The 27,268-nt window shown below is 41.6% G+C and overlaps 1 protein-coding gene across 4 annotated transcripts; it reads right to left on the bottom strand.

The window, feature by feature from the left end:
• Positions 1 to 122: 122 nt before the first annotated feature.
• Positions 123 to 26,116, bottom strand: tmem106a (transmembrane protein 106A). 4 transcript variants are annotated; one of them, XM_067968934.1, is made up of 10 exons: positions 26,052 to 26,100; positions 23,565 to 23,742; positions 21,942 to 22,119; positions 17,509 to 17,748; positions 15,384 to 15,447; positions 15,092 to 15,251; positions 13,723 to 13,863; positions 8,283 to 8,326; positions 7,141 to 7,194; positions 123 to 6,318 (listed from the first exon to the last, which is right to left on the bottom strand). In XM_067968934.1, the coding sequence occupies exons 4-10, from the start codon at positions 17,729 to 17,731 to the stop codon at positions 6,171 to 6,173; spliced, it is 834 nt and encodes a 277-aa protein (XP_067825035.1). In that variant the 5' UTR covers positions 17,732 to 17,748; positions 21,942 to 22,119; positions 23,565 to 23,742; positions 26,052 to 26,100; the 3' UTR covers positions 123 to 6,170. The 4 variants fall into 4 exon arrangements, with proteins under 4 accessions (XP_067825035.1, XP_067825036.1, XP_067825034.1 ...); XM_067968935.1 differs by lacking the exon at positions 21,942 to 22,119; XM_067968933.1 differs by lacking the exons at positions 21,942 to 22,119; positions 23,565 to 23,742 and having other exon boundaries at positions 26,052 to 26,116.
• Positions 26,117 to 27,268: the final 1,152 nt, after the last annotated feature.

Here is a 27,268-nt window from a genome sequence, read left to right as displayed (position 1 = left end):
CAGCACAGTGCTATTCAAATTATCCCAGTCACAACGGTCCTTCTGCCTCAGTCATCACACGACTGATTTCCTTTAATTACTAATCACTATGCATTTATATTAATTCAACCTGACAAAGAAACTTCAATTATCCTTTAATTAGCAACAAAGCCAGAATTACAAGACAATTCACTTGAAAACATAGGGCAGTACCTATCTAAAATAATAGTAAGGTGTGATACACCACTTTCTACAGAACTCATTACATTTAAAATTACATTTTATCATTATGCACAAGGTTAATTTAGACATCAAAAATTCAATAACTAGTTATCCTTTTGCTGTACAGGTTGGGTAAATGGCTATTGGCAAAGAATGAATACAAAGCATGTTTCCCATATTCACAAACCAATGTAACCAGGAGTGGCATCTTTAAGACCACCAACTGTTCATATTTTCTAGTTTTCTTGCAATTTCCTTGGACTTCTGGTCTTACAGGAGCATGGTTACCATGATAAAATGTCATCAGGTTTACACAGATAGATGCTCAATGACATGATTGGTGATGCAATGACATCAATTATCTGCAGTAGAAATTATTTTATAATCTGAACAATAAGTAAATGACAGAAAGTTTTCACGCTGTAGTTGATACAGTTCCCAATACAGGGCCAGCTTCCTTCAATGGTCAACATGGCAGCATTTGAACAGAGTTTTTAGGCCAGGCTGTTCCTTGAACTGAACTATATCAAAAGATGGAGTGCCTCTACTACTGACATGTAAAACTGGGAAAATGCAGGAAGAGCCATGAATCAGTTATCTGGTTGACATTGATAAAACTGAATGGCTTAGCCCACATCACTTAATTACCTGGTTAACCAGTAAACTCTCAACACTGTTAGGCTTAATTACTAACCAGAAGTTTAAAATCATCTTCCTTTGGATAGAAAAATGAATACAAAGAACAGTTGATTAAAACATGTCACAATGCAGCGGTAGTGGTTTACCAACTGCAGTCATCCATTTAGTGCAGTTTAATAACCTTTTGTGTTGATTCCATGATTTACAGTAATATAGACTGAAGATGTGAATTGCAATGTGGAAACATTTTTCATGGGCTTAATTGTCATGGGCTGCCAGTGTTTTCAGACTGCTTAATTACGTGGAATAATGGATACCTGCAAAGGAATTACAAAATTGGAACCTAATCCAGGGGTTCAGGTGACATCGTCAACCAGCAGAACAAAGCTTAAATTCATCTGAAGCTCAGGATCAAATTTCGGTCTCTAATTTACTGCCTCATATCTGGTATTTTGTACAATATGTAATTAGAATTTTAGGTTAACTTAATTTCAGCTTTATGACAGTTGCTTTATTTTTATAAAGTGCCATTTTGGGGAGCAGTGCAAGCTCATATGACAAGTACAGTGAGGTCTTGTGCTCCTTTTGTTATCTCACTGCCAACTGTTTATCCATAAATAATGACAGTGAAACACTAAAATAACACGCTTATTTCGAAACACTTTATTAGTCAGTTCCCTCAAACCTAAAACATCCAGTGGATGATAGAGGCGTCAATTTAATTATTTTAACTGATGTACTTCAGGTCCAATGTTAGTCTAAGTACCCAAGCAAATTCTCAAATGCTTCCTTTTTTCTCCTTCAATATCCTAAAGGTTCTGGGGAAAAGTTCCATAAGTAGGAATAGCTCTCTGGTGCCTCACCTAAGAGGCCATTCTTTATGTTTCAGCCTAGACAGTGAGTCGTGGTGGACTATTCAACTGTGGAGGCCAGCATCGCTAAGCCTGATCCCATCTACACCCATCACATGCAGTTACTAGTAGGAGTCGATGGATTGTGATCAGCAGCAGGTGCTCTCCACCCTAGCTCAGGGGCGCTGAGGCCAACTGTAGCATGCATAATGATGCACCAGCTCAGATGAACACAAACCAGAGATTGAATCTGACACATGCCCAGTCTGCATGGCTAAGTACCAGATTAGGCCATTTTCTAGTTATACTTGTGTAGTGTCAGGCATAAAAGTTAATTATATACACTTATACAGGAAGAGTCACAGACCAATAAATTACAGCCCATTTTGCCATGTCAATGTGTACTAAAGGCATTTTTCCACACACAAGCTGCAGGTGAAGAGATGAGGAGACAAGCATTCCATGGTAATACAAGGCAAAAAATGTTATGGCAAAGTTCAAAATACATTTAACATTTTAAATTTATGGCCTTTGAAAAAGTATCATTATGGACCGTGTCAGTTACATTAATGGCTATACGCAGCAAAATAAGCTGATCTTACAGCACATGATAACACACCTCATATGTCTGTACTATGAAAGAAACAAACCCATTACACAAAAGTGATCATACTGCCAAACAGAAAAGCAAAGGATCTCTAAATTTATACTAAGTACCTTCGCATTCAGGTAATTTTAACAAATCAAGGTGACTGGGCATGATATGCATCAAAATAAAAATTAATCTGCTCGCTATGTGTACCAACATGGTAAGAATGAGCATGAAGAATTCCTCTGGTCGGTCATTTTAGTGAAATCATAAGGGTATTCTCTTAGACAGTGTCACTAAACATGACGACAACAGTAACTCACCCCTTCTGACCCAATGTTTCCTAGCCGTACTAAACTCCCGAGTTTTTTTTGAAGCATCAGATGTATGGGGTAAATTTTACAAGGCCTCACATCACCGGCAAGCTGTATACTGCCAGCACGTATCAGATATGCCCACAATTTTTGGTCCATTAAAATCACTGGACAGAAAATCATGGGCAGCATGCCTGTGACAACCTGATACGTGCTTGCTGGCTGCATGCGAGGTGTCATAAAATTGCCCTTTGTGTCATTCTGAACAGCAATAGTCAGAAGCTGCCACAGGAAACAGAATGGAGATTGGTTTAATTGACTTTCACACAACTATTGTTTACTTAATCATCTTGACACTGGACAGGTGGACCGGTCACAGAATTGGCCCTATAACATTAAGTGACCTTTCTGTGATCTTTAGTCCCATCCAGTGAACCCTGCACTGGGATTGGAGACCCACAGATTCTATCTACACAGGAACATAGGAACAGGAGTAGGCCATTCAGCCCCTCGTGCCTGCTCCGCCATTTGATAAGATCATGGCTGATCTGTGATCTAACTCCTTTGGCCCATATCCCTTAATACCTTTGGTTGCCAAAAAGCTATCTATCTCACATTTAAATTTAGCAATTGAGCTAGTATCAATTGCCGTTTGTGGAAGAGAGTTCCAAACTTCTACCACCCTTTGTGTGTAGAAATGTTTTCTAATCTCACTCCTGAAAGGTCTGGCTCTAATTTTCAGACTGTGCCCCCTACTCCTAGAATCCCCAACCAGCGGAAATAGTTTCTCTCTATCCACCCTATCCGTTCCCCTTAATATCTTATAAACTTCGATCAGATCACCCCTGAACCTTCGAAACTCTAGAGAATACAACCCCAATTTGTGTAATCTCTCCTCGTAACTTAATCCTTGAAGTCCGGGTATCATTCTAGTAAACCTACGCTGCACTCCCTCCAAGGCCAATATGTCCTTCCGAAGGTGCGGTGCCGAGAACTGCTCACAGTACTCCAGGTGCGGTCTAACCAGGGTTTTGTATAGCTGCAGCATAACTTCTGCCCCCTTGTACTCCAGTCCTCCAGACATAAAGGCCAGGATTCCATTAGCCTTATTGATTATTTTCTGCACCTGTTCATGACACTTCAATGATCTATGTACCTGAACAGGTCTTCCTTCTTCTAAGAAAGTCTCCTCTACCACTCAATTTTATACTTTTATTCCTAGAAACAGAAAATGTGCTATCAGTCATGTTCCCAACCCCATAAGATGAATGAGTAAAGATTTTCAGAGAGTTCAATTGAAGAAGCTGTAATTTATAACTTAAACATGGATATGGCAAGATTATACTTTGGCTTAAAACATGGAAAGCAGAGAGATATTCTTTAAATAGAGGAATACAGACAATTTATCAATATTTAACTGTCTGCGAGGCACAACACAGGTCAGCTTTACTTTCATTGGTGATGCACCAAAACAGGAAGTAATGGTCCAGGTGGCTGGAACACTAAGCAGTGAACAAAATGGCGGGATGGAAATAATTTTAAATATTTTGCATTCATTTGTGATTGTAGAAACATGGAAATCCTCAGTAAAAGTGCCTGTTGCACAGTGTGTGCAAATCTGATGCAAGCAAATTGTCCCAGACCCAGTCACTTTCTAACTTGGTCATTACTGGTGAAGTCATTCTTGAAGCAGGTAATTATGCTGCAAGCAGTGTTTCTCTTCAGCACCAATCCAATGCAATGGACAGTAATCCCTCTTGAGAACCTTGTACGGTAAGAATGCATTCTCCCCACCACCCCCATCAAAAAAAAATTGGGAGAAGAGTTTGTTGGGGCCTCTATGGGTGGATTTGGAGAAGAACAATATCCTACTTTAAATAACCAATCCCCCTTTGATTAAAAGCATTTGAGTAGGAATGACCAACTGTTCTTGGCATGTGTTAAGTTGTGACTGTGCTAGGATGGAATGTAATAAAGTCTTCTGTAGTATTAACTATTCCCCCCAAAAGAACTTGAGGTGTGCACACAAGTAAAAAAATGCTAAACTAGTCCCTAATGTACTGTGACTGTGGGAGAGAACACTATATATACCAGAGAAAATACTGAATTACTACCATGAACTACAATAGTAAATCTAAGGGTTCTGAAATAGATTTATTTGCTCTGTATGGCTAAGACACAGACACATACCAACACCCTTGATACACTCATAACTCTTTAGTGCTCATGGACTAGGGACACCTCCTTAGGTCGGCTGTCTACTATGGCTCAGTGTTTATCTAAATAATAAGGTTTTCTTGTTTTTTTAAAAGGTTTAAAAAATATTCCTCTTTGATACTCTTCCTCCTCTGCTGAAGAGGTGGCTCATGCTGTGGTACGGTTCCATGGGCACCCATTGGCACCTTGCCCAAGTGCCCATTTTTCATGTACGAGCCTGCCAGTGTTAGCAGTCTGTTCAACTGTGGGAAGCATCACAGCTGAGCCCAATCTTGTGTTCACCCAACATTCACACGCGTGCACTTGCCAATACGAATTGTTGGACGGCAATCGGGAGCTCCTACTCTGGTCTACTTTTCCTGCCCTAGCCTAGGAACACTAAGCCCAACCGTGCACTTCCATCTTCCTCCTCTCCTTTCCAACTGAGATCATCTAAATCAGCAGAGGCCAGGGACCAAACCTGGGACCATCCTGACTGGTGTGGCACAGTGCCACAATACACAAAGCATTTATCCACTGAACCATAAGGGGCCTGAGTTGAATATTTGATATAAAATATATTAAAAATATTTTTTTTTCATTTCCAGAACCACAGAACAAGTGGTAGAAATATAACAGACAATGTAAATCACTGGAATACGCTAAATAATGCACTCAGAACCTTCCGGAACCTAAGTGTTGCATACCCCGATGCTGTTCAGTGAATTATTTTGCATATTCCATCATTCCAAGTTAGTTATTGGACATCCTGCCTTTCTGTAATCTAAATAATTTGATAATCTGGAACAATTTTACACATGTATCTTTTTCAGGAGTTTGGGTTTCAGTCTTCAGGACCTAAAAATGAGAAAGAACCTCTTATAAGTATCTAGAGGGTTGCCCACAGATGTTGCACAAAAGAAGCTTTCTGTATATTCTCATCTCTTCTAATAGGAGGCAGCAGTCTAATGAACAAGAGCTGACTTATTAAGGAACCAGACATTTAAATTTGGAGGCCTTAAAGAAGTACACCTGTCTTATCCAAAATCAACCAACAAACGTCATTTTACAGTTCAGCCCCTGTTCATTTCCCAGCTAGATTTCACTTATCCTCCAGCTCTGGTAGTTCAGCAGAACTTGCTATCACCAGAACTGTCAGATTATCAAATCATCATTACACGCTTGATATCCCAAATTAATTTACTCCTCGTACAAGTGTTACATTGCCACACAGAGCACTATAAAATAATCAGGCAGACGAGTGCTGAACTGGCTGATGGAGCTTCTCATCAGTCCAGAAGCACGATATGTACACACAGAGGAGGACGTGTTTGTGCCATGCTGGAAGCCTTTAGAGAAAGGGCACTAACACCATTCGAGTTAACCAAGCAGCTCTTGCAAATGGTTGCCCTGGGAAGGATAGTAAGGGCTGTGAACACGGGTGGTGTTGGAGCCGCAGTCAACGTATTGGTAGGCATCAACGGAGACTTGCTCAGAGTGTGACAAATACCAGGCTGTCACTGTTGCTCTGGAAGAAATGGAAAAGAACAAATGATAGAACTCTCAACTGTTTAATGCTGTTATTTTTGCACACACTTTTTAGGAAGGCTGTTGCTGCATTTAATTTACTGATCCATTTCAGCCACTGCTTGTTTATATTTCAGGAAGGTTTCTACACTAACAGATCTATGTTTAAATAACTTACTTGCACAGATGGATTTGTTTTAAAGTGACTAGTTGGTAGCAATGTCTTCTTGAAGTGCAAGGTTACATGGAGACGTGAAAGACCTGACGGATGTCATGAAACCATGAGGAGTATCTTGCCAGGAGGATATACTGAGGTTGAAAACTTTTGCCCAATCCCAAACTGGATGGGGCAGCATGTTCGTAATTGTGTGAAAAAGGTCGGATTGTTCGTGGGAAATGGGCCGAGTTGCACATGTGCAAATGCGAAAGGAATTATATTCACACGTGCACAGCAGTTTTTTTAAAGCAGTAATCGAAAATCAGACCTTTTTCTGCCTGATCATCAAATTTACTAGGAGGCCACCTCAAAAACCAAATCGTCTGGTTCAAAACTGACAGGTAGTCACTATTACACAGAAACAAGCAGCCTGTGTGGAACAGAATATGCCATCCTCCATGACAGGAGGGAACATAGACACAGTGTGTGTGTATGAGACTATTCCATTTCTCCCTTCAGGTAAGGAATGCACAGAATGAGTGCTCTGCAAGGGGAAGGAAATAGGGACTTTGGTTAAAAGAAAGTGAATTACAGATTCATTTACTTGGATTATACCTGCATTCAAATTCTACTTACTAAGGAAAAGGCCTAATCTATGGTACTTACTGTATTGAGATCACAATATTGTGCACTTTGATTTCAGGCATTGTGCAGTAATGGCTTAAAGACAAAAAGAAAACAGAACATATTTTAGATTCTCTGATTTATACGTACCAAATTACTCATTAACATTTACATTTTATTTTGTGGCAGTTCCGTCCATCAACCCATCTTTCACCGTAAATAGCAATGGTTGGAGAAATGTTATCATACAATTGATTTTAAATAAATCTTTATTCCATAATTGCAGACTGACATTAGAGTGGAAGTCGGGTGAGGACAGATATCTTCTGCAGTAAAATAGCCTGCGAACAGTCACTGTCCAGGCTCACACAATGAAGAATTCCCACCAGGTTAGGTACTGGAGGGCTATCGGTATCTGTGCAACTGCACCCAAACAAGAGTCACCAGCTTAAGGAAAGGAGGCAAGAAAATTGGAAAATGTGACAGTATTTCGGAATGTCCAAAACATTCTCAGGTTTGAGGTTGGAGTGAAGATTAATTATAGTTCCCTTGGGCAGCGTCTAAAAATGTATCTTAAATGTGTCAGCTTGGCTCAGTTGGTAGCATTCTCACCTCCAAGTCAGAAGGTTGTGGGTTCAAACCCAGTATAAACTTGAACACATAATTCAGGCTGTCAGATCAATGCAGAACTGAGCGATTGTCAGAGGCGGAGTCTTTTGGATGTAACGTTAAACCAAGGCCCCAGCTACATTTTCAGGTGCACGTAAAAGATCCCATGTCACTTGTTTTAAGAAAAGCAGTGAGTTCTCCTGGTGTCCTAGCCAACATTCATCACTCAACAAACACCAACAAAACAGATTAACTAGTGATTCATTTCACTGCTATTTGTGGGACCTTGCTGTGCATAAACTGACTTCCAAGTTTGCCCACAAATAACAGTACTTTGAAGGTACTTTATTGACTCTGAAGCACTTCGAGATCTCCTGAAGACATGAAATGCGTTATATAAATCTAAGTTCTTTCTTTTACATCATTAGTGTTATTTCTGTTTGTTGCCACACTAATAGGCGGTGACATTATTGTTCACTTGCACAGGATTAAATGGAAAATGTTGCCCGTAATCACTGCCATCTCATTCCTGTGGCCAGTCAATTTTTAAACACAATTATCATTACAATACTTACTACATGCCTAGATCATCTAGCATAGCAGTCACCGCATAGAAAATCTGAAAAACAGAAAAGATATAATCAAATTGTACAGAACACCAAAGAGAGGCACATGAGACCAGTAAACAGAAGTGGGGAAAGTAAAGTGAGTAAATGGCCTTATGTATGGATGTGTGTAATAGTGATTGGTTACAGATATAGATCTCACCTACATTGAAATTCAGTAAAGTGTTTGAACTGCAGAAAGAAAAATAATGAATTTGAAATTCTGGGTCGTTCTGACAGCAGTAACAGAAGGAATCTTGTTGCACGATGATTTCTTCCCATGTCTGTGTCAGTAATTATACAATGATAACTTGTACACATTGAATGAATTGTGTGCAGGATTCTCATTAATAATTAGTGACTCTCAATAATTAGTGAGGTTTATTTGTGTGCACCTGGTCTACATTAGAAAAACAGAAAGAGGGGCTCAAAATGAATTTGTAATGTGGATTTTTTTTTTGAAAAGTCCCATTCCTGTACCAACCATCTCCTTCCCACCTCGAAGAGTGGTGGGTCACAGGAGAAAATTCAATCAATTAAAAATTGAGGGATGAGATAGTAACTGATTAATAAAAAAAATTCAACCACAATTAAATAGTGAAAATCCATGATGTACCCATCATTCTAGTCTGCTTCCTCCAGATTCCTACATTCCTTCCATTCCAGCTCCAAATGGTACTGTGCACAAGAACAGAATCATCAAACCTCTATCTTCCCGAATGCCCACAACAGAAAGCGTGCGGACTATAAATACTCCCACCTGCTGCTTAGCTTTTCTCCCTGTTATAACACAATGTTATAATCTCCCCAAAAACCCATCCCATTCTTTTATAGTCCATTTTATTCTGGTTCGAATTTCTCACAAAGATCCGTTCTGTTTCCTTCTCCCACCAATTTTGTCAGCTTCCCTCCTTTTCTGAAGACACTGACGCTATGTCGGGACACAGTGTAGTTCACCCTCTGCTACCAAGTGGTCATTATTATGTGTGAGCTTGGACAGTGAGTGTCAGCAGGCTATTCAACTTTGGCCGCGCTCACAGTAATTCAGTCTACTGAAACTGGAGATAAATGTTTGAGTCCAGGGTTCTGATTTGCATTGCCTGACTGCACTAGTGATCGGCCCAAATGAACCTATTACAAACATAGCACTGAGTTCTTTTTTACAAAACAAAAACCAAATAGATGACCACGTACTATTTTCTCAGATTTTATACGGTCTGTATTGTATATATGAAAGAAGAAGTAATTCCCACAACAATCATGTATGAACACTGAATGTTTATTGATGAGCAAAAGTGATACACACTCTCACTGGATCCCCATCTCCCCTCCAGCTGCTCGTTCAAACTGAACCCAATGTTGCGCAACCCCAGTGTGTTCACTGACCCTGAGCTGAGCTTCAAACTCCATATTCAGTCCATCACCAAAATCGGCTACTTCCACCTCCGAAATATCACTTGTCTCTGTCTGTACCTCACCCCCACCACTGCTGAAACTCTTATCCGTGCCTTAATCACCTCCAGGCTTGACGCCTCCTTGCAAGCCTCCACCCAACTTGAACTTCAATTCAACCAGAACTCTGCTTCCCATATCCTATTCCACACAAAGTCCCACTCACCTATTACCCAGTCCTTGCCAACCTTCATGGCTCCGTGCCCCCAACGCATTGATATCCAAATCTTTGTCCTCATTTTCAGACCCCTCTATGTCTTTCTTCACCTGACCTCCGCAATCTCCTTCAGCCCTGCTCGCACCCTCTGCACTATTGTACATGACCATCTTCCTTCACTTTACCATCAGTGACAGAGCCTTCAGCCACTTAAACCCTGCACTCTAGAATTCTCTTCCCAAACAATTCTGCCTTGCCCAATCTCCCCATCTTCAAAAGCCTCCTGACAATCTATTCTTTGACTGTGCCAACAACAACAACAACAACAACAACTTGCATTTATATAGCACCTTGAACATAGTAAAACATCCCAAGGCACTTCACAGGAGCATTATCAAACAAAACTTGACACTGAGCCCACAAGGAGATATTAGGACAGGTGACCAAAAGCTTGGTCAAAGTGTCGGGTTTTAAGGAGCATCTTAAAGGAGGAAAGAGAGGCAGAGGGAATTCCAGAGCTTAAGGCCTAGGCAACTGAAGGCACGGCCACCAATGGTGGAGCGATTAAAATCAGGGATGCGCAAGAGGCAAGAATTGGAGGAGCACAGAGATCTCGGAGGGTGGTAAGCCTGGAGGAGGTTACAAGGATAGGGTGGGGCGAGGCCATGGGGGAATTTGAAAACAAGGATGAGAATTTTAAAATAGAGGCGTTGCTGGACTGGGAGATAGTGTAGGTCAGCAAGCACGGGGTGATGGGTGAAGGGGACTTCTGGTGCAAGTTAGGATACAGGCAGCAGAGTTTATGGAGGGTGGAAGCTGGGAGGCCAGCCAGGAGAGCATTGGAATAGTCAAGTCTAGAAGTAACAGCGGCAGGGATGAGGGTTTCAGCAGCAGATCAGCTGAGGCAGGGGTGCAGACGGGTGATGTTACGGAGGTGGAGGTAGGTAGTCTTGGTGATGGACAGGATATGTGGTTGGAAGCTCATCTCAGGGTCCCCCAACTCTTCTTCCTTCTCCTGTTTTGGTTCCAACCCCCATATTATGTAGTGCCTTGTGAGACTGTTGTCTGGATTAAGACGTTATACAAGTGCATGTTATTGGCCTAGAAACTGCCACACTTGTTTGGATGACAGGCATCTGTAAGTTTGTGGTAATGTACTTAGACACCAGTTTCCTGTTGCAAGTACTTCTTGTACTATAAACAGACACATAACTGAAGAGAATATCATGTCTGCAACAGCAAGTCCCAATCCTCATTTACATTACTGTGCCCAAAGCTTACCAAAAAGCCTAGATCTGAAGTTACGCAAGGACTCTTTTAGGCCAATTTTACTAAGCTGAGAAGTGACTTAGCAAAAATGGACTGGAAACAGCTACTTGAAGGTGTCAGAGAAGTGGGAGGCATTCAAGGGGGAGATTCAAGGGGTTCAGAGTAAACACGTTCCCATAAAGAAAAAGGATGGGACTGCTAAATCTCGAGCCCCTGGATGACAAGGAGTATACAGGGTAAGCTAAGGCAAGAAAGGGAAGCTTATGTCAATCACCAAGAGCTCAGTACTGCAGAAAGCCTAGAGGAGTATAGAAAGTGCAGGGGTAAAATTAAAAAGGAAATTAGGAAAGCAAAGAGAGGGCATGAAAAAATACTGGCATGTAAAATTATGGAAAACCCCAAAATGTTTTATAAATACATAAAGAGCAAGAGGATAACTAAGGAAAGAGTAGGGCCTATTAGAGACCAAAAAGGTAACCTACGTGTGGAGGCAGAAGATGTGGGTATGATTCTTAATGAATACTTTGCATCTGTCTTCAAAAAAGAGGGGGAATGATGCAGAGATTGTAATTAAGGAGGAGGAGGAGTGTGAAATATTGGATGGGATAAACATAGTGAGAGAGGAAGTATTAAAGGGTTTAGCTTCTTTGAAAGTAGATAAATTGCCAGGCCTGGATGAAATGTATCCCAGGCTGTTAAGAGAAGCAAGGGAGGAAATAGCAGAGGCTCTGACCATCATTTTCCAATCATCCCTAGCTACAAGCGTGGTGCCGGAAGATTGGAGGACTGCTAACGTTGTACCGTTGTTTAAAAAGGGAGAAAAAGATAGACTGAGTAATTGTAGGCCAGTCAGTCTAACCTTGGCGGTGGGCAAATTATTGGAATCAATTCTGAGGGACAGCATAAATCGTCATTTAGAAAGGTATGGGTTAATCAAGGACAGTCAGCATGGATTTGTTAAGGGAAGGTAGTGTCTGACTAACTTGATTGAATTTTTTGAATTTTTGACTAACTTGATTGAATTTTTTGAGGAGGTAACAAGGAGGGTCGATGAGAGTAACGCGTTTGATGCAGTTTACATGGATTTTACCAAGGCTTTTGACAAGGTCCCACATGGCAGACTAGTCAAAAAAGTAAAAGCCCATGGGATTGAAGAGAAAGTGGCGAGTTGGATCCAAAACTGGCTCAGTGGCAGGAAGCAAAGGGTAATGGTTGACGTTTTTGCGACTGGAAGGCTGTTTCCATTGGGGTCCCGCAAGGCTCAGTACTGAGTCCCTTGCTTTTTGTGGTATATATTAATGATTTGGACTTGAATGTGTGGGGCTTGATCAAGAAGTTTGCAGATGGTACAAAAATTGGCCATATGGTTGACAGTGAGGAGGAAAGCTGCAGACTGCAGGAAGGTATCAATGGACTAGTCAGATGGGCAGAAAAGTGGCAAATGGAATTCAATGCAGAGAAGTAAGAGGTAATGCATTTGGGGAGGGCATACAAGGCAAGTGAGTACACAACAAATGGGAGGATACTGAGAGATGTAGGGGAACAAAGGGACCTTGGAGTGCATGTCCACAGATCCTTGAAGGTAGCAGGACAGGTAGATGAGGTGGTTCAAAAGGGATACTTTCCTTTTATTAGCCGAGGCATAGAATATAAGAGCAGGGAGGTTATGCTAGAACTGTATAAAACATCGGTTAGGCCACAGCTTGAGTACTGCGTACAGTTCTGGTCACCACATTACAGGAAAGATGTGATTGCACTAGAGAGGGTACAGAGGAGGTTTACGATGATGTTGCCAGGGCTGGAGAATTTTAGCTATGAGAAAAGATTGGATAGGCTGGGGTTGATTTCTTTGGAACAAAGGAGGCTGAGGGGAGATTTAACTGAGGTATATAAAATTATGATGGGACTAGATAAAGTGGATAGTGAGGGCCTATTTCCCTTAGCAGAGGGGTTAGTGACCGGGGGCATAGATTTAAGGTAATTGGTAGAAAGACTAGAGGGGAGCTGAGGACATTTCTTTTCACCCAGAGGGTGGTGGGGGTCTGGAACTCACTGCCTGAAAGGGTGGTAGAGGCAGAAACCCTCAACTCATTTAAAAAGTACTTGGATGTGCATTTAAAGTGCCGTAACCTACAGGGCTACGAACCAAGTGCTGGAAATTGGGATTAAGCTGGATAGCTCTTTATCGGCCGGCACAGACACGATGGGCCGAATGGCCTCCTTCTGTGCCCTAATTTTCTATGATTCTATGACTCCACTGCACTATTATTTAGTTCCCAAAAAATGACCACATCGGCTGACAAAATACAGAAGTAGAACTTAATGCAAGCAAGCAAAAACTAATGAGGCTAGAAATGACTGTTGGTGATATTAGTGGATACAAGCTTAACATATTTGTATGACAGTCCCCTGTGTGCTACTTTAGTGTAGGTGGTAACCTGTTTAAAATATAGATTAACACCTCTGTTAAAATAGCGACACAGAAATTCATCTGCCAATATCACCAAAGGTAACTGAGCCAATGTGCATTACCTGGCCGCCTCCCAAGGGCCTGAAGACTGTAGTGTTTTTGATGTTGACAGTTCCAAGGACTTCATTAAAAAACACAATCTGAACACTGAGATCAGTAATACTGATGCTGTAGAAGTTGTAGTTCGTTACATTTAATATATTCTGCAAAAGAGGAAAACAAAGTGGCACATCATGAGCCCAAAATATGTCATGTAAAGCTCCACAATTTACCTGAACCATAACCTCAGAATTCCTCCCCTCCTGAACCTCGTTTCCCACACCAGCCATCGTTGTGGCTTTTCTGAGTGAAATGGCAATTTGGTACCAATTAGTGCCGAGTTGTGGACAGTTTTGTGTTGCAAACTAGGATCCGTTGGAGGCTTAATTAAGACTGTCCAAACTCCTTTCATGAACCATCATTACTGACAGGAAACAGAGGCTTGCATCCATCCAATCTTAAGATAGTGATGTCCATGTGCTGCTCTCCCATTTTTCCATTTGGAGTGGGGAGCCAGACTCTGTATGTTGGCAGTCCTTGGAAATGAAGCATTTTTTCACTTTTGACACACAGGCCCTAAAATTCCAGTATCCCTGCCCTTGAGGTCATAGACCTCATCCAAATCCCATGGACACGATCACTTAAAGAAACGGGGTGGTTGGCCCTATAGCAGCGGTACTGAGGTGCCTGCGCCAATGAGGTCCCGTGAAATCGGTGCGGCCTCCTGCCACTCTGATGGAGGAAGCTACATACCCTTGAAGGGCTGAAGATTTAAATTTTAAAATACTTCTTTCCCCTCCGGGAAACATAGTGCCTTAGTTCAGAAAGTAATTAATAGTATGTGGGATCAATTATCTTTAACTCCTTCCATTTCTGGGGCCTTACAAGGCCCGCAATGGAATCTTTGCCTGCTCTCCGCAGGTGTGGCTTCCACTGGGCCTAAAGTGGGCGTTCTGGGCGGAATTCCCAGGGTAGCCCTGAACGTGGACTTAGGTAGGGCAGGCAAAAGACTTGCCCACTCCAATTAACAGGATGCATGGGGTGCAAATCCGGTGAATCCAGATTCTGCCCTAAATTCCTGACCCCAGGAATGATTCGCCAATGTTGCAGCTTCTCGCCGCCAGGAATTTCGGCCTCCCACTGTCGCCCTGCAACAATCCACATCAGATGCTGCACAGAAAAGTTCCCTTTAATGTGCCACAATAATTTGTCTTAACCCAAGCCTCAGAAAAGATCGAGGTGCCAATGCACCACTTTAAATTATATTTTCTAATTTTGCAATAGACAGTATGGATGGCAGGAGCCAGATTACACAGGACTTGTTCCTTTTGGTACCAATCTATCCCTGCACAACAGGAGTTTAAAATTACATCTAATATATGATGAACCTACCGTTATTTTAAGAAAAACTCTATAATCCGCTTTGTCATTGGTGACGTAGACTGACTTAATACCAACGTGTTCTACTTTAATGGAACGCGGGAAAAGGAAGAAGATCGCAAGTCCACTAATCAGAAGGCTGATCACCACGGCGACTGCCACATAAAGCTTCCTGAAAAGTAAATCATATTCCAGCATTTGATAAAATAATTGGAATTGGTTTTCTTCTTTTTTAATGAAAGGCTTCAGTTTTGGCTGTTAGTGAGATATTAAATTGTTGCAACAGTAAAACATTAATACTGACGTTCGTCGTGGTTGCAGCCTCTGGTCACTGTACGGAATCAGAGCTACCAGCTCATTCTCCTGGCCTGGAAATGTAAAAAGAGAAAAAAATCTTTAAAATACAATCAGATCTTGCATAGTTTTGCTTGTGGCTAGTTAGAGGATATGCTGTAGGATAAGATGCTAACCTTGGCACTGTGACATCACGCTCAACTCTGAATCAGATCATGGGTTCAAGTCCCACTCCTGTGACTTGAACACATAATCTAGGCTGGCACCTCAGTGCAGTACTGAGGGAGTGCTGCAGTGTCAAAGGTGCCATCTTTCGGATGAGATGTTAAACTGAGGTCCTCCAGGTGGATGTAAAAAGTCCCATGGAACTATTCGAAGAAGAGCAGTCCTCCCAGTGTCCTGGCCTACATTATCCCTCAACCAATACCACCAAGAGATTATTCAGTCATTTATATCACTACTATTTGTGGGACCTTGCTGTGTGCAAATTGGCTGCCGCATTTCCCTACATTATAACAGCGACTACAATTCAAAAGTACTTCGAAGCGCTTTGGGACGTTCTAAGTTTGTGAAAGACGTTTCATACAATACAATTTCTTTTTTCTTTTGTGCTGTTTTATAAAGGCAGCAGTGTAATACTGTGTAATGCACCATGTATTATTCTGACATTGAGGGTTTGTAATCTGGCCTGTCCCTTTAAGACCACAAGTTCTTATTGCTGTAAATAGGCGCATCCTGAAGTCAATTAAATGGTAATTGCTCATAGATTAATTGGAAGGCATTTTCTATTGTGTAACAAGAAACTAGCTGGAATATAGTTCTACCTTTTAAAAAAATATATCCTTGCCTATTATGTAGTTGCCTACTTCAAAGTGGGGGATGACTTATTTCTGTGTTAGGTGTCATGGAATGCACCCAGGTGATAAAAGTAATTAAAACCGATCATCTTACTACAAATAGTCTATACTTACAGTCAAATACATTCACAATTATTATGTCTCCACAATAGCTTTCACATCAGTAGGTCCCATGAGCAAGTCTCTCGCCCAATTGGCAGTTTTGCTTTGTCTTGAAAACTTGCGAATTGCTTTTGAGTCGGGATTCTGTGAAGCAACCTTATGACTTTGAAATCTATTTTGATTGACAGTTTTGATTAATTTTGATTTATTACAAAAGCACCTTTTCAAAATCTTTTTTTTACACTTGCTTCAGTTTCAGTGTAAACAGTCATAAAGCTAAGCTGGTAGCCGGTGGTCTTCACTGTTTTCCAACTTGTTTATTTCTTTGGGCCGGGGCAGTCTGTGAGGGCTCAGCCCGATTTTAAACTGGTCATCACAGACGCATGGTCCAAGTTATGGCACAGAACCACAAAGACTTTGAACTTTTATTGTTTTTAAACAGATGTAATAAAATGCAGTGAAGCAATGCAGTCCATCTAAAAATGCTGTTTTTTTGCCTCAGTTTAATCTTACTTCTTAGTAAAGTTAAATTAGTAGTTTTGGTCAATGCTGACTGTCAGTGTAGTGTTTTCATCACTTGGAGAAATCAGGAAAGTACAGAAATATCCTGTATTACTTCCAATGCATACCTCAATGGTAATAGTGTTCATTGTTTCCCAGAGAGCCACTGTCTCGCCACTTTGTGCATACCTTTCTATGGAAGCTGATATTTGTTTGAATATGAATAATAGGTATCTGGAGAGAGCCCGAGTCATAAAACAAGGATCTTTCCAGTAAATCACAAGCATTTGCAATACTGATTCATACACCTCCTAGATTAAATGTAGCACTAGCTAAGGCCAGAGAGCCAGTAATCAGCTACACTCTTAGAATATGAAAGAGGGCACAGTACTTAAGAAATTAAAAATACCTTAAAATAAAGGAATGCTGGTTAGTTTGCCAAACCATAAAGTTGGCATCAATAGTGCTTTATTATACGTTGGCCTCAATTCTTCCTTGGGTTGACAAGAGGACTATAAACAATGTTTGCCTTATTACAGAGTGTTTGTAGTTGTTATTGCTTTGTTATGCCTACAGTGGAATTTTCCTTTCCTTCGAATATTGGTGGCAGGGAGCTACTATTCAAGAGAAGGTGAGGAGGAAATTTCTCATTAATGTTAGTGGAAAATTACCTACCTCTTGGTATTCTTCCTGTTCCTTGGCATGTGGGACACGTGATGTTCTCTCTTCCCACAAACTCTACGTATGGAACATGAGAACTGGCCTCTCCATTACCGATGCCCTGTACTTCGTTTGTGTTTTCTAGAACCTTTCTGTCAGTCTCTGACACAATGGGTGCTGTATCCTCTTTCTTGCTTTGTCTTGAGAAATTAGGTAAATGGGAGAATGATTTACCCATGTTTTCTTGTATTTACCCTGTAACGTGAATTCAGAATAAAGAATCATACTCTATGGAGATGACATTAGGCTTCAATTACTGCAACTACTTTTCCTTTGAAAATGTATTTGTAAAGTGTATTTCAGAGCACAAACATTGTAAACCTGATCACAGAACTTGCAGTGCCTCCAGCTATGCTGGAACCAACTTGCTGTTCCGAGGGGATGATAGGATGCAGGTTTGTTCCATGATTCCCTACAAGGCCAATTTCTAGTCGTGATAATGTGCGACAGTGAAACTGTGTACTTTGAAACCTTGCCATTGGTAAATGTTTATATACTTACTAAACACAAAAGAGATCTCAGAAAAAATCTCTTCATTCAAAAGGACAGAATAATTAACCAGGTAACGTAATAGAGTCGAAGGCTTAAGGGCAGTTCAAAATACAGGTGGATATTAGGCTGGGTGAACGGGAATGCAATAAGGTAAGCTTCAATGGGCCGCATGACCTTTTTGCATTCTTGGACTTTTTGTTAAGTCTCGGGTATGACTCCCAACTTGGTGACATTAACAGGCCGCTTAATGGAACCGATAATGAAATGCTGTGCCTCACATGGTGGAGGGAAAATGAATGAAGAACTGGTCTCTCCAACCTGCTCTACCCCAAAGTGTTATGGTGCAGCAATTGAGCTTTGAGTTAATCACCTCACACTCAAAGAACTGGAGGGGAGAGATAATGTTAACTTCACTTGAGAAGTTGAACAATTATCAAAAGGAGAAATCATCATGGCTCCATTTTGTGTTGGTTTGATAATAATTGCTCCCATTAAAGGGCAACGCTGTTAAGTAGTATTCAGATACATAAATTAATTAAACAGTTCTCTAACCTTTCCAAATACTATGACTTTAATTCTTTGTGTGCAGTTAACCAATTATTAAATATTTTGCACTTTTATTAATCGAAGAAGAGCAGGGGAGTTCTCCCCAGTGTCCTGGCCAATACTTATCCCTCAATGAACACCAAAAACAGATTATCTGGTCATTATCACATTGTTGATTGTAGGACCTTGCTGTGTGCAAATTGGCTGCCGCACTTCCAACATTACAAGTGACTACACTTCAGAAGTATTTAATTGGCTGCAAAGCGCTTTGGGGTGTCCTGAGGTCGTGAAAGGCACAATATAAATGTACTGCTTTCTTTTTTTCTTTTTATTATAGGCAGAGTGATAAACAAGCTTGACTTTTCACATGTGTGCTGTCATGCAAAGATAAAAGCCCCTGAAAATGATGCTAAAATAGATGAGTACCTTGTGGCTAACCACATTTGCCCATATCCTATATGCACAGGCCTAGAGGTTATTTATAAAGATGCAGCTGTTAAACGTTCCCAGTGGCTCAGCGCATTTATTTAGTGAATTGTTTAGCCATACAGAACAGGAAGAATCAGTTTGATCTCCAGTCTGTGTTGCATTACCTGATCTCAGCTGGCTTAGAAGTAATGGTTAGAGAGTGGAGAAAATCAAGACAGGTTTGTCGTGAGTGTGTGTGTGTGTGTGTACACAAACATGTGAGCATCAGATGAGGACAGGAATGGACCTGGCTGAGATCCTTGGCGGTGAAATGGTCTGCCAACGCTCACCATATAGCTTACATATGAAGGGACTGGCGTGGCTGCTAGAACCTTCAGGAGTGGTGAGAAAATTTGGAAAGGTGAAAGTTAAAAAATTAAAAACAAGGAAAGCAAAAGATAAAAACAAAGGAATCGAAATAAAATATCCTCTGCCTGTAAAGCAGTGGTTTCAAAACTTCCTTGTGTGGGGTATCATCTACAAATATTGATGTACTCTCAAGGACCCTCTATAAATATTGACATACGCCTGGGAACCTCTGCAGATACTGACCCACTCCTAGGGACCCCCTGCAAATACCGCCACACTCCAAGATACACCCAGCAAATAATGACACACTCCCAGGGACCCCCAGCATATACTGACACACTCCCAGGTACACCCTGCAAATAATGACACTCCCAGGGACCCCCAGCATGTACTGACACACTCCCAGGTACACCCTGCAAATACTGACACAAGTCTGGGAAGTCATTGTCCTAATTTCTGAAAGACAATGTTTAACAGTGCTATAATTGGAGGAATTGTTCGTCAAGCAAAATTTCCTGAGCCACCGTATCACCAGTGGGGCCTTGCAAGCAGAAGGCTGTTTGTGGGAAAATCACAGGTTGCTGCCTGCAATTTTCTGTCCATTGATTTCTATGGCTGGAAAATCATGAACAGTGCACCCGCAATTTTCCAATAAGCCACCTGCTGCTTGCAAGGGGTCTCTGAAAATTCCACCCATTTTATACAGCAACAGAAATAACATGCCAATAAATACAATATCAATAAACTTAAAACCTAGACTGCTTCCACTGCAATCGCACATTAATGATTATCTATCTAGAAATTTGAAAGCTTTAGATTGTGAAAGCATGCGAAAAAAAATTAGTGCGGAGTCCAGAACTAATGGATGTTAAGTGAATTTATTAGATGTTAGCAGTAAAATCTAATTGTGTGATGAAGACTATGTTTAAAACAGAGCAGAGCATGGAAGAAAATCTAACAAAAATTATAAAAGTTATGAACTTAAAAATGTCACTAAAGACAGAATAAATACAATAAATTAAATCAAAATAGAACAGATTTAATTTTCTTAAAGTGGTAAATTTTGGGAGTAAGGATTTAGTTTTCAACTTACTTTTCCTTGGAACTTATGCTGGAGTTACTGAGATCCTAACAGTGACCATGGCTCAAAAACTATCCCTACAGCAACTCTGTGCGAGCATCTAATAAGGACCCATGATCATCCCATTTGCCAGTCCCGAGAACAGATTATTTACCCACCCCCTGGTCCTGGGAAAGATATTTGGCAAAGGCGAGGGGTCATACATAAAAGCAGAAAAATCAACTCGTAAAAGGAGAAAACAAATTTAAAAATCAATAGCTCTGTTACTGCCCATATCGAGCGGCATCTGTGACCGCGTGGGCAATCGATAAATGTCACTCAGCCAAATTTCTGGTGACTGTTCACTGATCAAAACTAAAGGGTAATCGTGGTCAAGGCACAGGGTACTGGAGCAGCAACATGCAACTCCATAGTCTGGTTGCTTATAGATTTCATTCTCCACTCCACTGTGACCCTGATCTCAGCCTCCGCAGTGGGGAGATGCCAAGCAGAGGCCAGATGATGTGTAGGTGTACACCAGTGCCACCGTGCAGTGCAGGCAGAAATGTGTTCCAGAAATATAGGTGTATGTTGGTATTAAAAGTTACTAAAACCTTTGGTGGAGCTAGTGTTAGACTCTGGTATAAATATATATGGATGTGTACAAGAAATCTGTAGGCTGTCATGCATAGACACATTGGTATGTCAATGCTGGTATTATGCCAATGTGAAAACTACTGAAGATATAAGCGTATATTCTTAAACCCTCTTTACGTAGGGATAATACTTCTTCATTGAACATTATAGTGATTCAACATTTTAATCCTTCGACTAGACACCATCACATCTTTCAAAATGTCACTTCTTAATGTAATATCTAATAAATTGATTTTCCACATATTCCAAATGAGCAGGAGAAATATTCATAATATTTTGGGAATCAATTGGAAGAAAAAAATTCTAAAATCAAGTTCTGTTTTGAATTCTGATGCTGTAACGCTATTTCTACCCCAGGGTTATTTGGCAACCTTTCTGTCAAATTATCCCAGAAATGACTCATCTTTCCACTGTGTGAAGCTAATACCATTGACACCGATCCACCGAGCCACATAAGGAGATATTAGGACAGCTTGGTCAAAGAGGTAGGTTTAAGGAGCATCTTAACGGAGGTGAGTCACAATACCTTTGGTCCGCACCCAAATACAAACAGATTTTTAACCCTTCAATACCATCCCGAGGTTCAGGATGCACACATTTGTGTTACATAACATCAGTAAAAAGACTAGATATTGATAACTGATGTACAGAGATCCAGAAAATTCAGGAATCAAAAGAAACAGGTGTACAACAACAACAAGCTGCATTTATATAGCGCCTTTAACATAGTAAAACGTCCCAAGGCACTTGACCGGGGCGATTTCAAACAAAATTTGACAATGAGCCACACAAGGAGACATTAAGACAGCATGATAAAAGAGGTAAGGAGCATCTTAACGGAGGTGAGTCACTATACCTTTGTACTAAGAAACGTCCCCACACCAGGAAGGAAAAACAGAATGTAAACGACACACCACTCTCACGTGTTTTCCAAACAGCAGCCAGTTACAGAGCGGCAGTGCTGGAGGTCGGGAGCAACTGTCTGCCCATATTGTCTGGAGGGGACTGATGCACACTGCTGGATACTAAGAGAACTGCAAGATCAAGGTGGGGAGGAGGGAAGGGAAGAGTATAAGTCAAGGGTGGGACTTCCCTCTATTTTCAACCCACAAACAGTATCTGAAATTTCTTGTCTTATATGCATATTTATATGGTTGTTAAATTTATACCTCACATTTCTGGTTAAAATCTATCAACTCATAGGAGAGGGACTATTGTTCCTTTAATAATTTAATCAAAAAATCTGGTGCGAGTACACACAGGAAATCCCAATCTGGATTTTGACTTTGTTCTGAGCTGATCTCTAGTACAATTTCTTGTTCTGTACTAAAATTATTGGCAGGAGGAGGAATTTCATCTTTGAGATATTCAGTTTTTTTCTAACTGTTGCACAAATTGATCAGAAAAACACTGATATGTGACCATCCCAGCATCAATTCAAGGGAATTCAAATCACCTGGTTACTTAGTCCACTCATCTGTGGATCACAAATCATTCAGACAGCATTCCCACCAAATCTAATTTTGTTCCTCTTCCTGAGCCTTGGGCTGCTGTTTCACATGAGGGAGGTGTGAGGTTCAAAAAGAGTCTTTTGCTTTTTGCAGGGGATAGCAAGTTCCTGCTCTATTAAAATTCAATAAGATTTGTCGCTATTTATTTAAAAAGCCTTTGATTTGTTTCTTTTTAATAAATTGGTTGTCGTTATTTACCACAGATTTCCCATCAGTGTTCACATAAAGAATGCTCAATAGAGAACCATAAAATACATTTCCATGAGTGAGGAGGTTCTGATTAAGTCAAGTGACAACATAATTCCTAACATCAAGAATAAATTGAGGAAACTGCATTTAGAGATGTTGAACATCATGTTTCCCATGACTTATAAGAAACCACAAAACCAAGCCAAGTTATATAGTCAGCTTCACAATAAACAAAATGTGGTAACTTTCAAATAAACCATTTTATTTACACACGTATCTCTTATGCCTGGTACAATCTTTGCTTCGTAAGGATCTTGTTGTGTCATGCCACCATCATGGCATTCTTGAAGTCTGCAGTTGGCACTTCCTCGAACAGTAAGCAGTGATGGAGTGTATACAGATGTTGCTATTAAGACCTGACCTTTGTGTGTTGGTTTTGTGGTCTACTGTATATAAATGGCGTTTGTATAAATTCTTTGGGGGCTTGGACACTGCTGGCCCAATTGTGTAGCACCAATATGGGTGTTTATTTTGTCCTTCCAATTTATTCCCCCATCCTGAAAATGCTAACATTGGAGTACAGATCCTCTCATGCCCATCACCATCCACTACCTCACCCATGTGGTCACTCTTCACATGAGCCTAAACCATGGGTTTTCAAACTGGGGTCCACAATGTAATCAGGAAAAATCATGATTCTGTCTGTCTGTCTGGGGCCGGGCACAATGGGTGGTAAAGGTTATAGCTCTGCAACCCCCAAGAATCAGGTGTGGACCTACCTCTGTTGTTTCAGCTGCAAGATCAATGTTCGTTAAAAACAGCTGATCTTCCAGCTGGCAGCACTGAAGCTCTTCTATTCAGAATATTGACATCTGGACCCTTGCGACCTCAACGATACCAGGAGCAGCCATGCCCAGTCATGTTGGTGCTGTGTCTTTTCTAAAGTAATGGTCAGGCCTAAAGTAAAAGACTTGTATATAGAATCAAGATCTATATATAGTATCTGTGCCTGTCGTTATTCATATTGTTTCCTGAATGTCACTCGCTCCACCAGACCATTCAACCTGATCTCATGTTCATAATTTTCAAGGTGAAGAGTTTTTGTCAGTGTTTTGGCTGGGGGGGGGGGTGGGGGGGTGGTGTTCCTGCTTGTTTTGCTTTACTGTGCTATGTTTAAATTACTTTGTTGCAGCATCAAGGCCCATGTGAGGGTTATTGTGACTCCATATAATGAAAGCACACTTGAACTCTAACCTCAAAATGGTTGTCTCTATGATGCGTATAGGATTCTTACTGTTCAATAGAAAGTACAGTTTGTCGTTAATGATCTGAAGGCTGCAGTTGGTGGCAACATGTTTGTGCTCAGCTTTGCAATAATGTTGTGAATCATTTGAATTTTTAATCTTATTTTCAGTTCTTGAGCTCATACTTCAAATGACCAAACTCCAGTGCAGACACAGCCCCCTTCCCATCTAGTGTAACTTTTTGGTCATCGTGTTAAGACTATAAAGTATGTTTTTCTTTAAAAGGATGCTCTTCCTCCACAAATACATTTAAAAAGCACACAACTTTTTAATCTGATCTGTGAAACATTGTGGTACATCTTTCCAATCCTAAGAGCACTATACAAAAGCAAGTTATAAGTACACAAGTTATAGCACTCCTCACATTGAAGGAATGTCTCAGGAGCCCATAAGCCAGTTGGAAATTTGGATAATGAGAAGGAAAAAGGAGGAGCCCTTCAGAAGGACTAAATAGAAGGACTTTGAGGAGGAGTTCAACCAGAGGGAGGCAAAATGGCTTCAGCAGTGAATTCCAGAAAGCAGGGTGTAGCGACTGCGTGATTGGGCTCCGACGGTGGTGTGGACGGATCAGGGAACAAACAATAATCTGGTGTCAGAAGAGCGGAGGGTGTGTAAAGGGACAATGGCTAGAGACAGTTGCTCAGATAGGGTGCCACAAGGCTATGGAGGGATTTGAAGACGAAGAAATGGATCTGGACATCAATTCATTGGAGCAGAAGAGGCCAATAGAGTTTGACAAGGATGGGGATGATTGGTCTGTGGGATTGATGAATGTCATATACTTAATTATACTAAAGTCTATATCATTATAGATAAGTTACAGTGTGAAATGAAATATTCAATGCAAAACGGTGGAAATTTACATCAATCTGTGTTATTTGAAAAACTTAAGCGAGACTGTGAAGAGCCCCAAAACAGCAAAACTCACAGTGAATTAGCAATTCCCACTGAAACGAATCATGAATAAACCAAATAAAATTAATGACTAACTGCTTGTGTCTGGAAAAATTAATAGGACAATGAAGGTTATATATTCTGTTTAAGGACACGGAATAAATCAAACAAGACGTCAGTTAACTCGGGCAAACTCAAGGCCACTGACTCTAATCAGCGCCCGACGCTTTATCCCGTGTCCAGGTCACGGATTCCACTCCTGGGGACAAAATAAACCTTCAGGTTGCCCCCAAAACTCGCTCTTTGCATCGAGCAAATAAACAAACATCCCTCAGGCACAACCGCACCCCCGCTAAATACTAACAAATAAAAACACGCCGACCTCCAAGGCGACTGGGACCGAAGCTGCATTTGGAAGTGTCTCGGATTAATAAATAAATACAAACCACGACACCGGTCACTGCGGTGTATTTGGGGCTCGGTAAAGACGGGGGGGGGGGGGTAAAGGCCGGCGGGCCCGGGAGGATTCAGGAGAGAGGGGGGGGGGGGTAAAGGCCTGGGGAGAGGGGGAGAGGGGGGAGGGGGGAGGGGGGTAAAGGCCTGGGGAGAGGGGAGAGGGGGGTAAAGGCCTGGGGAGAGGGGGGAGGGGGGTAAAGGCCTGGGGAGAGGGGGGAGGGGAGAGGGGAGAGGGGGGAGGGGGGAGGGGGGAGGGGGGTAAAGGCCTGGGGAGAGGGGAGAGGGGGGAGGGGGGGTAAAGGCCTGGGGAGGGGGGGGAAGGGGGTTAAAGGCCGGGGAGGTGGAGAGGGGATTCAGGGGAGAAGGGGAAGGGGAGGCCCGGTTGCGAGGCCGCACTCGGCGCACTTTTCTATTTTCAATGTACGACATCAGAGTCCACACTGATGACACCAAGGCGCCGTTTGCCTCGACCCGGTTACCGTGCTCCCCCAGCCATCGCACCCTTGCCCTTACTGCCGCCGCCTTTATTTTCCCGCAGGGTTTGTTTGCCTTGCCGTTCGATGTATACCCTCCCCTCCCCACCCCACCTTTATATAACGGAAACCTACTCACCCTCCGCTGACAACTGCTGCCTCCGATCACCCACCCGCCCGCTGGCTGCAATGAGTGGCGCCCCTTTCCGGCCAGTGTAAGTAGTGCAGATTTAAAATAAAAGAAAGCACGAATGAATACTGTACCTGATCCAAGCATATCGCAATGTGCTAAACACATCCATCCCATCACTGGAATTCCTATTATTTCAAAATGAAGTGCTAAATATGCCCCCCATGACAGGAACATGGATTTTTTTTTCCTTTTTAAATCTCTCCATGGTCTCCCACTCTTGGTGTCAGCCTTGATTCAGTGGCAGCACTCTTGCCTGTGTCAGAAGGATGTGGGTTCAAACCCCACTCCAGAGACTCCAGCATGTAATCCATGCTGGCACTTCAATGTAGTACTGAGGGAGTGTTACACTGTTGGAGGTGCCGTCTTTTGGATGAGACGTTAAATAGAGGTGCCTTCTGCTCCCTCAGGCAGACGTAAAAGATCCCATAGCACTATTGGAAGAGCAGAGGCGTTCTCCTGGTGTCCTGGCCAACATTTATCCCTCAACCAACACCTAAACACAGATGATCTGGTTATTTATTTCATTGTTGTTTCTGGCACCTTACTGAGTGCAAATTGGCTACCACACCCATTTCCCTACTACAGTGACTGCACTTCAAAAAGTACTAAATTGGCTGTAAAGTGCTTTAGGACAGCCTAAGGTCATACAAGGTGCTATATAAATGCAAGTTCTTCCTTCAAGTAAGACCTCTTGGGCAGTAAATCCTAGCAAGTAAACATCTACATGTAGGATTTAAATAATTCATATTTCACCTGTGATGGAAAATTTTGCAGTAACAAACCAGAGGGACGACAGGTGTGAGTGAGCGGCAAGGATAGAATAATGCTTAAACTTTACAGTTGGTGAGATCCTGTTTACTCTCAGGTCATATGTTTCCTAGTGCCATCTAAAGGACAGCTATAAATGAATGTTGATCACATCACTTCCACCAAGGGTTATACTGGTTCACATATGCAACATCTTGTGCGCAGTAAAGTCACCAATCAAAACCTGAGAAGAATCTAAAATGAAACTTGTCAAGTTACAGTGCCGAATAAGCGTGGCTGTGGCTTGAACTGTTAATCATGTTTTATATGGTGAGAAATAATGTGTATTAGTAAGCAAAAGAAGACAGGCTCATCAAACAAGCTCTTTGTGAACTGAGATGTCCAAAAATACAGTT

The sequence above is a fragment of the Heptranchias perlo genome, chromosome 30 (assembly GCF_035084215.1).
Source record: "Heptranchias perlo isolate sHepPer1 chromosome 30, sHepPer1.hap1, whole genome shotgun sequence".
Lineage (NCBI taxonomy): Eukaryota > Metazoa > Chordata > Chondrichthyes > Hexanchiformes > Hexanchidae > Heptranchias > Heptranchias perlo.
This window is presented reverse-complemented; position numbering and strand designations above follow the sequence as displayed.